This window comes from Mastigoproctus giganteus, chromosome 9 (genome assembly GCF_048544385.1).
Source record: "Mastigoproctus giganteus isolate SK-2022 chromosome 9, ASM4854438v1, whole genome shotgun sequence".
Taxonomy (NCBI): domain Eukaryota; kingdom Metazoa; phylum Arthropoda; class Arachnida; order Uropygi; family Thelyphonidae; genus Mastigoproctus; species Mastigoproctus giganteus.
Window position 1 is genome coordinate 48,008,942 of NC_143583.1, and position 13,451 is coordinate 48,022,392.

At 38.0% G+C, this 13,451-nt stretch overlaps 1 protein-coding gene across 4 annotated transcripts in view; it reads right to left on the minus strand.

The window, feature by feature from the left end:
- The window catches only part of LOC150080204 (glutamate-gated chloride channel-like), a 240,794-nt gene that overhangs the window by 26,234 nt on the left and 201,109 nt on the right, over positions 1-13,451 (minus strand). For 3 of the 4 annotated variants that reach the window (XM_090381055.1, XM_090381057.1, XM_090381056.1), the window contains exon 3: positions 7,042-7,131. The exons of the other annotated variant lie outside the window; for it this stretch is intronic. In XM_090381055.1, the coding sequence (XP_090237181.1) occupies positions 7,042-7,131 (90 nt within the window). The remainder of the gene's footprint in view (positions 1-7,041; positions 7,132-13,451) is intronic. 4 annotated transcript variants of the gene reach the window in all.

Below are 13,451 nucleotides of genomic sequence, written 5' to 3' on the forward strand. Positions count from 1 at the left end.
TACTAGGTGGTAGATGACTCTCATCAACCGGTGAAATACCACCACTTTGCTTATTGGAGGCTTGAAGTGGTGGAACCCATGTTTAGTCTCTAGAGCTAAGTTCCGACCAACCCTTCCCTATCTTTTCCATCATGCAGTATGATTGATGATTTTTGAGGTTATGATGAATGTCGTGGCGAGATCCAATATTCCTTACATTTCGAGGGTACAGCTCTAAAACGGTGTTCGCAGGCCGGCCGCTAGTTAGTACACCGGACTGAACCTATTGGTAACTCTCTAGGAAGCTTCCGGATCAGCTAGTGTATAATCTTGCTACCTCTACTCTGCCAGATAGTGACTGGAGGGAGTCCGAGTAGTGTGTATGCGGGGAGCATTGTCGAGGCCACGTTATGTCAAGGATCTGGGTATATTCTTACCACGTGTACGCCATATCCAAAAATTTCATTACTTCATACAGCATGTCCCACCCACTTTTTCTTACTATTGAATACACCATGAATTGTCAAAATAATAGAGCAAGCTTATCTGCGAAAACATCTAAACCTCCCAAGGACTTCCTAATTCATTTCACAAATATACGTGGTCTCAATTCTAATCTCAACGATGTCCATTTCCACTTGCAGTCTTCCAAACCCCATGTACTTTTTCTGACTGAATCTCAGTTATCAGTTGATTCAACTACTGCTCATCTCAGATGTCCAAATTATTTGCTGTATGATTCCTTTCGCCTCAAAGGTGGTACTTGTGCATATGTCCGTTCTGATATTCCCTGTCAGAGACTTGGCAATTTGGAATCTCCTCTCTTTGATCTTCTCTGGCTTAAAATCTCTCTACCTCATTGTGTAAAATTCATCTGTTGTCTCTACCGTTCTCCCAACTCCACTAATCACTTGGAGCTCTTTGACTTCCTCTCTTTGCAACTTGACTTTCTCCAGTCCAACTTTCCTAACAGTGAGGTAATTTTCCTTGGTGATTTTAATGTTCACAACTCCAGCTGGCTTCCGTTTTCTAGTCACACCGACCCAGCAGGTCGAGATGCTGAGGCTTTTGCAATTACTAATGACCTAGCACAGATTGTTCATTTACCTACAAGAATACCGGACAATCCTAATCATACAGCCAATACGCTTGATCTTTTTCTCACAAACAACCCTTCTAAGTACAAGGTTGAAGTGAGAGGTCCTTTAGGCGCTTCAGATCACAACTCGGTGATTGCCTCTTCTCTAATGGAACCTTTATCTCATGGCTATTCCCAACCTCGTATTGTTTGGCATTACAAGAATGCAAAATGGGATGATCTGCGAGACTTCTTTTCTTCTTTTCCTTGGTCTGATTACTGTTTCAAAACTTCTGATGTCAACGTTTGCTCAGATCGTGTCAGTGAAATTATTCTTGCAGGAATGGAATCCTTTATCCCACACTCCACTTTAAAATCTCGTCCTTTATCTAAACCTTGGTTTTCCAATAAATGTGCTAAGGCTGTCCAAGAGAAGAACGTTGCATATCGTAATTGGCTTGTTTCTAATTCTTCAGTTTCATTTTCTGCCTACACCAAAGTTCGCAACAATTGTAAAGCAGTTATTAATCAGTCCAAACTCGAGTTTGAACAGGCTAAGAGTAGAAAACTTGCTTCTTGCCCTAATGGTAGCCGAGCATTCTGGTCTCTTGCCAAAGCTATTGGCCGCAACTTTTGCCCATCTCTGCTCCCACCTCTGTCCAAACCAGATGGTTCTGTTGTCACTTCAGCCAAGGATAAAGCTGACTTGCTAGCATCCCATTTTGCTTTGAGCTCATGTATTAATGATCTTGGTAAAACACCTCCCACCATTCCTAACACGCTCCATTCAATGCCTCCTGTGGTCTTCCGTCAAAAGGATATCAGAAGGATTTTGATGAATCTTGATGCTAAGAAAGCTCCAGGTCCTGATGGTATTTCTCCACTTGTTCTCAAAACATGTGCTCCTGAACTTACTCCTATTCTTTGCCGCCTTTTTTCACTTTATTATTCCAAAGGTGTTTTTCCTTCTGCTTGGAAATTTGCTCATATCCAGCCAGTTCCTAAAAAGGGTGACAAATCCCTCCCATCCAATTATCGTCCCATTGCAATTACTTCTACTCTTTCTAAAGTAATGGAGAAATCAATTAACCGCCAACTCTTAAACTACCTAGAAACCTTCCGTCTGATCAACGATCACCAGTATGGATTCCGTCAGTGTCGATCCACTGGTGATATTCTGGCTTATGTTACCCATTTATGGACCAATTCAATGGAAAGGTTCGGTGAAACACAAGTAGTTGCTCTTGACATCTCAAAGGCTTTTGATCGTGTTTGGCATAAAGGTCTTCTAAACAAGCTTCCATCTTATGGTTTGCCAACTGTTTTTAGTAATTGGTTATCCAGTTTTCTCTCTGATCGCTCACTGAGGGTGATGGTAGATGGCTCTCTGTCTTCTACCTTCTCCACTAATGCCGGTGTCCCCCAAGGTTCAGTTCATTCCCCCACTCTTTTCCTCTTGTATATCAATGACCTTCTTCCATTGACTGGAAATCCTATCCATAGTTTTGCCGATGATAGCACATTGCATTCAACTTTCCATTTTGAGAAACCTTGTCCAGCTCAATCAGCTTCAAGTTCTCGAAAATCTGCTGCCAATTCCTTAAATGCCGATCTTCAGGTAATTCTCCAGTGGGGCAAAGACAACTTAGTTGATTTCAACCCTTCTAAAACTCAGTCTTGTCTTATATATCGCAAAAAGGATTCTTCTGCTCCTATGCTTATCTTTAGTGACACTCCAATTTCTAGGCAAAAGGATATATCTCTTTTGGGGATTACCCTGACTTCTAATCTCTCTTGGCACAAGCACATTACAAATATTGCTTCCTCTGCATCTAAAAAACTTGGTTTTCTCTTTCGCTCTTGGCGTTACTTTTCTTCCAAACAGCTGCTCACTCTGTATAAATCGCAAATCCGCCCTGCCATGGAATATTGTTCCCACATCTGGGGTGGTGCCCCCAAAACCTCTCTCAGGCTTCTTGATTCCATTCAGAAGAGGGCAGTTAAGTTAATTAATGATTCATCTCTAACAGAGTCTCTCCACTCGCTTTCTCATAGACGCACTGTTTCTGCTGCTGCATGCCTCTTCTACAGATACTTCCATGGGCACTGTTCTTCTGAATTGGCTTCTATTATTCCCGCTCTCTGTTTCAAAACAGTCCGAACACGTACCGCCACCAGCCAACATTCATTTACTGTCCAACTTCAAACCCACAGAACCAACTTTTCATCTTCCTCATTTATTCATTCAACTGCCGTTTTCTGGAACAACCTTCCTTCATACGTATTTCCTGAAAATTACAATCTACAGAAGTTCAAGTCCGATATCAACAAATATCTTCTTTCGTCTTCTCAACCTCCAACCCAAGCACGGTACTAAGTACTATAGGTTATAATACCTCTCGTGTTTGGGGTTCTCATGAAAAAAAAAAAAAAAAAAAAAAGGTCATTTGCCCACTTTTGTTTCTTCATTGGGTCAATCATTTATGGATATTACCATGTCCAACTCAACGTTTGGACAGGGTATTTTCGATTGGAGGGTTCATTCTTTATGGTGTTCTAGTGACCACAACGTGATTAGATTTGAAATTAAACTACATTCTAAATTCCTTTCTTTTAGGTGCTCTTTTGACTTCCCACGTTTTAAAACCATCGATGTGGATTGGGATGCCTCTAAAGTCCGTGAACGTATTTTTTCAGAAATTATCGAACAAATACGGTCTCTTCCTGTTTCCCGTCAGGAACTTGAAGTTCAAAAGACATTATATAATATTTGCGAAACAACGCTTAAGAAGAAAAAGAGATCACTAAATTATATCCCCTTGGTGGACACAAAGTTTAATTGTTTTGAGAAATGATTCGAAGGCTGCACGGAGAAATTTTCAAACGTCTACGACCAATAGATCCAGAAATGAAATTGATAAATAAAAAAGAAAACTATACTTTAATTTAATTTATGAGACTTTCTTGGGCTAGGTTCGTGCAATCGACTTTGAAAGATGGCCCTTGGGGTTTACCATACAAATTGGTTACTGCAAAGATTTCTTTTCTTCTGTTTGTTTTGATAATTCAGCAACCTTGGATTGGTTTAAATCTATCAATGATATTTTAGATGGTATTATTCACGAGGATCTTTCATCTCCGGAGGGTTCGGTTCAGACTGTTATGCGCCTGGAGCACCTAACATACCAAGGTTCTAGTCAAGATTCATTTTCTTGTGGTGAAATTGAAACTGAGATTCTTTCCATGAAAGATGGAAAATGTCCTGGTCTGGATTTGTTGGAAGTAGCTGTTCTTAAGCGATTTTGTGGGTTTATCCTCAAATTAAATCAAATTTACTTAACACTTGATTGGTTGATGGAGTTTTGCCTTTGCCCTGGAAGCAGATGCGTTTGAAGCTCCTCCTTAAAAGCCATAATAAACCCCCAAATGACCCTTTTTCTTAATGACATATTGCAATGTTGCCGATACTGGGAAAAACTTTTAGAAATAATTAATTGTATTCCGATTCCAAAAATATTATTTGGACAAAGGTTTGAATGCAAAAAATCAAATTGTTTTACGTGTGGAAAATCGACCGTTGATGCTATTTCTTTGGTTTAAATTCTATCCAGAATTCTGACTCAAAGTTGTCCCTCTGCCTCTGTGTGGCCTTCAAAGGGGCCTTTGACACCGTATGGTGGCAAAGTGTCCTGGCGAACTTCAAGGAGGCTGCTCCTATCTACCGCCTTTTTGCGGATTATTTTAGTGATCGAAAAATTTTGGTTTCTTCAGGATTTTGTTCTGTCTCAAGGTCTGTTACTAGAGGCTGTCCTTAGGGATCCATTCTGGAACCTGTGGGCTGGAACATGGTCCTTGATGGGTGGCTTTCTGTGGACTAGACTACATCCTTAAAGTTGCTTACACTGATGACCTTATTATCTTAATTATCGGATATTTAGTTTTGATCTGCAAAACAGGGCGAATGAAATCTTAGGGGATCTTAATATATGGTCTACTCACAAACTAAAGTCTCTATTGATAAGACGAAGCAGATGCTGTTGAAAGGGAATATAAGTTTGAACAGACCTCCTAATATTAAACGGAACGGGAGGGAGGGAAACAATTAAAATAACAAGAACTTATATATACCTTAGCATCGTTTCGGATGATCGCCTTAATTTGATTAGCCATGCTAAATTTATTTTGCACAAACTTAGACCCTTAACTCGTAAAATTATTAAGTTAACTAGAAACTCGTATGGTATTAAGTCTTCTATTCTTAGTTTGTATTACACGTGTTTTTTTTATTCCAGTTATCTGCTATTCTGCCTGGGCTTAGGGCTCTAAAGTTGTAAATTGTATTGTGAAAAGGTATGTCACGTAGGCGCAGCGTTCTTTTTATTGGCTACCAGCGGATCTTGAAGAACTGTGTATTCGGTAGCGTTACAGGTATTACGTCATCGACTCCCAATACAATATGAAATAATATTACCTTACCTTTTATATTACCGAATAAAACTCTTCCAGTTAATTTGAGAGGTTTCACTGTTAATTTTGGCATTCAGGAGAAGGATGGTATTAAAAGAATTAGATTGGAGTTCTCCAGGGAGTGGCAAAATGATTGGGTGCATTCTGGACTAGGAACAACAAGTTATAAATTTTTACCCGAAGTCTCTGGCTATAAGAAACAATGTACTTGGTTTATTCCTGGACTGTTCTCTACCTTTCTGATTACTAGTTACCGAAGTATAAATTCTAAACTGCTTGCCTTGGGACTGTCTGACACTCCGCTTTGTGAGTGTGGTGCTCTCGAATCTGTTGAAGATCTCATTTTTGATTTCCCATATTACGTAGATATAAGAAATGAATTGCAGCTGTTGACCAATGTTTATGTTGATACTGAATTACTGGATTTTCTCATGAATAAAGAGAATTTCAATGCTTTGCTGAAAGATTATTCAAGCGTAGAAAGGGTATTGTTAATGTTAAAGTTACATAATCCTGTTATGCTTCTAAGGTGAACAATCTTTACTAGTTGACTCTTTCCTCGGATTTTGAGTTCCTCAATCAATTTGTTAATTTGCAACTGTGATTGAGATTTTTGAATTATTTTGTTTTGTATACAAATATCTAGTGAAGGCAGTAAGGTTTCATTAAGTAACAGATTCAGGAGTTTTACTGTAAAAAACTGCAAGTTGATTTATCATTATAAAATGTCTTGGGGAGGCAGTAAATAAATCTGTTTCTCTCAGGGCTTGATTATGGACGTATATATTTTGCAAGATGTAAATGTTGCTTTTCTTTTAGTTGACTTATGATCTTCTCTCTTCATCTTCCAGAGGATGCCTCTGTCTTTATCCCCCTTCTTTTTATTTCTTTCCTTCTCACCCCATTTCCCATACTTTTCAAGTTATCTTCCTGCTGCTATTCTTATTGAGGTTTTCAGAATTTTCTGAAATCCCACCCTACGTGTCACCTCCTGGACTGTAGGCCTTGGTGCGCCTCTTCGTGGCCAAGGTTAGGAGTCAAGGGGCAGAGGACCAAGTGTCCCCTGCCCCTGACTGAGTTGTTAACGCGAACTAATAATAACCATCAGTCACGTTTGCTTATGGATGTCTCGTGGCTGATAAGTGTTGCAGAAGCATCCAAAAAGAATCAGAACACAGAGAACGCGGTTTAATAGCGATCTCTACATTATTATTTTGGTACTCCTACCACTTCCACATAACATGCTTGCTCCCATTGCAGCTACTTACAGCGCCGTGGTGTGGCCAGTCTCAGAAACACCCCCTTACGTTGTATAGACTATAGAGCATATATTCACGCGATTTCTTTATGGTCCTAACGAAATATTATAGTTAATAATGCATTATGAGTTTTTATGTTACGCGTATGTTTTGTAAGCAGTGGAAAGAAAGCATGTTTTGAAAAGCACATTGTTCAAAAAAAAAAAAAAAAAGAGAGAGAGAGAAAGAGAAAGTGGTATTTAAGCTATTGATACTAACTTGTTCTCCGTTTCCCCAACTTCATATCCGACACTAAATCGCAACATCACCAAAGCGACGAAACAGCCGTACCTCCACATCACCGAATAGCTGAAAAACAGAAAAAAATCAACCCACACATGTGATGAATATTAAACAGATACGTTTGAAAGATAAACAGTAAGCACTATTAAATTTTTCAGCGTTTAAATAAAATCTGCCAGCTTTGATATTGGGTTTACAGAATCGATCTCTTTCTAGCGGGATCGAATAAAAATGGAAAAAGAAAAAAACAAGTTGTGCATAGTTTCAGGACATCTGACTGTCGCTTACACTGACAGCGACAGTGAGGAAGATAATTCTTGATATACGGACGGAAGCTTTGATAGAGTCGCTCTTCTTCTTGGTGGTGGTTATTAGAAAAGCAATATTTGAACTTCACGGCACACGATGTGCAAGGAGAATCACAAATTGAATAGGACAAGCTAACAAAAGCCAAATATCCCCGATGGAAGAGAGGACAGAGAATAAACAGCGAAGGATAACCGTCACAGTGTCACCATTAGATGAGATCTGTGTCATCTATCGACAGATCCATGCAGTCTACAGGGTTTGTCGAGAGAACTCTTACTTATCAAGACGTCGGATGGCACTTGATGTTCGGCTGTTAAAGAGACAGACTTAATGGGATGTTTCTCTGAGTGGATTTGGTGATAAAAACAACTAAATAGATTAATGTATGGTTGTGGAGAGAAAATGTGCACTTTTCTCTGCTTCCTTCCTTCTTTATTTCATTCTTTCCTTAACGTTTTATTTCATTGTCGTCAGAAAGAATGTCAGAAGCGCTGAATGTATTATAAGACCTTTAACCAGCAATAATCATAAAAAGGTGTGCTTAACAGATATTTATTTAAAGTATACCCAGTAAAATAAAATACCCAGTACAATTACCAGGTAGGAACCTACGTTCACTTGTCTCCAGTGTGAAGACCCCTGTCACACCTGTCTTACGCAGCAATGTAGTGTACCGTATCACCTGTAGGGCCTGTAACAGTTGCTACGTAGGTGAGACATCGAGACGTCTCCAGGATCGCCTCACGGAACACGACAGAGCAATCCGGCTTGCCGAAACTGACCAGTCCGCGCTTGCAGAACATTTTTGGGCTACCAACCACGATCTTGACCCCAAGCGCGACTTTGAGATAGTGGACCACGCGCGACACTTTCGCCACCGCCTATGGCTAGAGTCACTAAACATAATGAACAACCCTAAGGCATTAAATCGCCAGAAAGGCATGCGTATACATCCAATCCTGGAGACAACCGTTTTATTGATGGATGATCACTGGCGCAAGGCAGCACACGTCCGTGCTACAACAATGACGAATGAGTAACGTGCCACAGTTTGCTTGTAATGTATTTAAAAAATTCTGTCAGTTGAGAAAGGGACACGAGTTCCGAAAGCTTCTGGAAATATTTTATTTTATTTTATTTTACTGGGTATACTTTAAATAAATATCTGTTAAACTATGGACCCCAGTACTCCAGGCCCATTTGTCACTAAAAGGTGTGCTATTTGAACTGTTTTGAATGTGTTTCAGCGGCTCTGAGAGGTAATGGAAAAGTAAACTTTTTAGGTGGATTCATTTTACTACGTAATACTTAAAAAGAACACGTTTTACCTTAGACAAATCCATTTTACTATAAAAACCCAGTGTGTATTTTATACAACTATTTTAAACATCCACATTTCCTGAAGGAAAGTAAATCGATAGAAAATCGATGAAATTAAAAACTAAATGAGCATATAAATTTTATATGAATGTAACTTATTCAAAAAAGTGTCCAAATAAATTTTCATTTGCTAAATGCAGGGAATTTAGAGCACAGTAGCCAGATGTTCAAACACGGTGGATATAATACACCCATTTGAGTTAAATTGACAGTGCTTCTAACGCACTTCAATGCTAAATACGGTAATGTCCGTGACCACAAAGTCGGTTTAGTTTCGGTTTTTTCTCCTTCTTGCAATTTTCGTAATACGACCGCAAATAATATCAGTACAAGTTAATTAAGACGATTTCATTACAAAAAGCATGAGACTGGTTATTACAATTAGCTTTTTATCGGTTTTACAGTTTAAACTCGGTACACTTTATACACAAATACTTTAAAATGCACTTTTTAATCTTTATACACAAATACTTTAAAATGCACTTTTTAATCTTTATACACAAATACTTTAAAATGCACTTTTTAATCTTTATACATAAATACTTAAAATAATACAGCACGCTGGTGTAATAAATATTTATGCAATTTAAAAATGTTGTGCGAATGTTTGCGTTTACGTTTTTTTTCAAATGGTACCGTGCAACATCCAGCAGTAGATTGTGCATCACGAGACAGATGTTATTGAGTCACAGCGGGTATATTTCGAGAGGAGGGCGAGAAGCAGATTTTCTCCACCTTCATCACTCAAGGAGCTTGAAAAGTTCCTCCATGAAGAATTGTCCAATATTCCTCTTATGACAGTTTATTTGAATCTTTTCCAAGTAGAATATAAGCTGTTTTAAAAGAAAGGGGTGGTCCAACACCGTATTAGTGCATACCTGTAACTATTATCACAAAAAAAAAACCGAACTATTATATTTAGGCCACCCGAATAATTAAATTTATCTGCCGTGCTGCGTCTTATGTCTGTTAATAGCGTGTGTTCTATGGTCGATTTGTCTGTTTGCTGGACGAAAAACCCCAGTTCTGGGGGAAATCCTTGCCATCTACGCCTGAGACCGACTAACTCAGCCACGGAGTGAAAAAAGCCCATTAAAGTTCTTCGCATCATCAACGGGATTCGAACCCGGGCCTTTTCCACCCGGTGTGGGGAGAACGTTGCCAATACCACTGTGGTAGCACAGTGGTATTGGCAACGTTCAGACAACTATTATCACAGTTCAGTTTCAGTTTATGTATAACTGTCTCTGGTGGCACCCAGACTGATGTCCATCTTCACCTATATTCATGGATCCAAGTGGAATATATATATATATATATATATATATATATATATATATAACAGTAGGCAGACCACTTATCCACCAGGAAGCAGGCAACCACATCCCAGTGTCCGTCTCCGCATGTGGGTCTACTATACTGTCTGTGTAAGTAACACAAAAATCCCGCACCCATCAGCAGTTGTACAAGTCTGATGGGTGCCAGCGTCACTCATCAGACTTGTACAACTGTAACCCAAGAACCCCTTTTACCGAAGCCCCAGTCCTTTCTAGTAATCCTTACAATAGAGGCAGTAAATGTTTTTACGTTGCCACTCAGACATTCAAGATGTGCCACAAACGACATATTATCATCTATAATTATGCCAAGGTGCTTCTTGACCTTAGAGACCAAAGGTATCTGCTTATTATTAATAAGTACACAAGGAGGCCTATTGTAATCACGTTTCCCTTTAGTCAACATTATAACCGTCTTAGTAGAAGATATACTAAGTTTATTATCTGTAGCCCGATTGGCGAGACTATCCACAACCATCTGAATTTTGCCCTCGATATCCCTCCTTGATTTTCCTTACACGCACAACACTAAATCATCCGCATACGCGGTTTTATGACAATCAAGTGTATCATCATGCAGCCACATATTAAGTATCAGATTCCAGAATACTAGACCTAACACTGATCCCTGTGGGCAACCTCTGTTAATATCTCGTTCAAATTTAGAATGTGGTGCCTTAACAATAATTCTCCTCCTATTTAAATAATCTCTAATTATTCTGTATAATAAATCCGGGCACTGTAGGGTTCCCAAAGAGGTCAACACACTCTCATGCCAAACAGTGTCAAAGGTCCCCTCAAAATCAATGAAGAGGGCCAAGACATATTTGCAATTAGAGTTTATACTATAATTAACGAGATCGTGTATTGCATCCTCAGTCGAGCTTTTTCTTTTAAAACCAAATTGATGTGGAAAATCTAAATTCCTTGCCAAAAATAAAGCCTCCAATCTGATTAATACTTTTCCATGATTTGGTAATAATGAAATAGGCCGGTAGCCTCTTGGATCAGTAACTGATTTGCCAAGTTTCCTTATTAATTTTAGTAAAGCCATCTTCCAGAACCCAGGTCCCAGAAATAAAACATTTATTAAACATATTTAATATAAGATCAGGAAACATATCTACAATTTTAATAATACAGCTATTCTCAAGCTTATCAATTCCTGGAGTTTTATTAACATTCAATTTAGAGCAAACTGACCTAAGTTCAGTAATATTAAACAATTCAACATCATTATTACCAATATACCTAAAATACTCTTCTCTAACCTTCCTCTGAATCCTCATTATATTCATCCATAAAAAAGAATTTATCAGTTATTGTAGTTAACAATCAGTAGTTCCCCATTATCAGAAGTAACTGTACTTATTGCATTATTTAAATTTAGTTTATTCCTGGTTAGCTTAAACAGAAATCCCCATGGATCAGTATTCCCAACATTAAAAACCAGATCTTGCCATGCCTTAATCTTATGATTATAAATGGCTTTATGGTACAACCTCCTTTTAATTTTATACAAATCCTTATACACCTCAGCCTCAAAAGCACCCTAACTTCTCAACCTGTGATACTTCCTCCTTAGGTCAAACACCTCGTGCCTTAATACATTTAATTCAGCTGACCACCAAGGTACTTTATGTGTAATGTTTCTCTTATGCTTAACAGCAAAACATTAAGCTTTCAGTAGCATAGACTGGACATAAAGCAAATATTCTGTCGCTGTAACATCGTTCAAAGATTGGACATTATTTGAATCTATACTGTTATGCAAACAAAACAAACTTTCTCCAATTAATTGAAAGTTTAACCTAGCGTGATCTTGTAACACAGACTTATTTAACTGACCTTTGTATAAACTCAAATAAAACAAAATGGATCTGTGATCACTATTAGTAAAGTTATCCTTAACATCCCAATAAGAAATTCTTCTATCTAAAGACTGACTAACTAAAGTGATTTCAATATTAGAACTGCCATGTAAATTGTCAAATGTATGCGGCTTATTAGGCAAATTTAAAATATTTAAATTATAGCATAAAATAAAATCTTCCAACTGTGCCCCTCTGCTGTCTCCAAAATTGCTATGCCACATTCTAGATTTAGCATTTGTATCTAATGTTATGATTACATTACTGCCAGCCACAAATTCCATAAGTCTTTTTAAATATTGAATACTAACATCAATTTAGAGACATTACATAAACCGATATCACAGAAGTGACAATATGTACACATGCAGCACATTCTGAACAAAAATTAGATATAACAGTGACATTTAAATTTTTATTGAAAACAACAATAGCTGTTTTTGGTTTCACAGTGGCTGTATGGATTACCTTCGCTGTTACTGGGAAACCAGTCACTTTATACGTTTCTGCCTATACACCAACATATGGTTCTTGGAAACATAATACATCTAACCCATAATCAATCATTGCAACTCTAGCCTCATCCATAACCTTTCTGCATCGTTTACCATTTAATTGCATAAACGTAATCAATTCTACATTATTATCATCAAAAACTCTAGAGTTTATACCACTATTATTCATCAGAAACACGCGTACTTGCAAAATCCAATGCTTTTATATATTCTGGATACTGTGAATCCCTCACAGAGTTCACAGTTCCTGCCTCTCCTTTTATAGTTTATACAATTAGGAGGGGAATCTTTATTTTGACAATCATTATAAATATGACCAGGCTGAGCACAGTGGCCACAAATTATAGATTTGCGAGTACAATAGACTGAAGAATGTCCGTATCCGAGACACTTAAAACACTTAGTCACTATTACAATTATTATTCGAAACGTTTAATAGTGACTATTATTAGTCACTATTATTCGAAACTTATGGGAATTATATTCAATAAATATTCTGTCATTCTGCAAGATACTGTTATATATCTTCGGGACCAGGCTAATTACCCAATTAGTCACCCGCTATTTAGATCTTGTACTAAATCTGAAAGTCACACCCTCTTGTACTTCTTTCTCTGTAAAACCAAAATCCCTGAAATTTTTGCAATATAGATCTTCCAGTATTTCCCCTATCAGATTTAATTCCCTGTCCTGGCAGCCCCTCGAAACTGACTATCCTGTCGAAATCTTCAACGTTTTCTGTCTCAATGAGTACACCTTTATTTCTAATCGCAAATTTTCGCAAATTCCGTACTTTTATATCTCTGAAATCGTTTTTCAGAGAAATGACCAGTGCATCCTTGAACTCTTGACTAGTGTTAAACTTGGTATCATTATCAGCCCTCAAAATTACTGTATTATTAACCCTGGGCTTAACATTTCTAGACTCGGCACTTTCCCTTTCCCTACTACATGAGAATTCCTTACAACTTCAT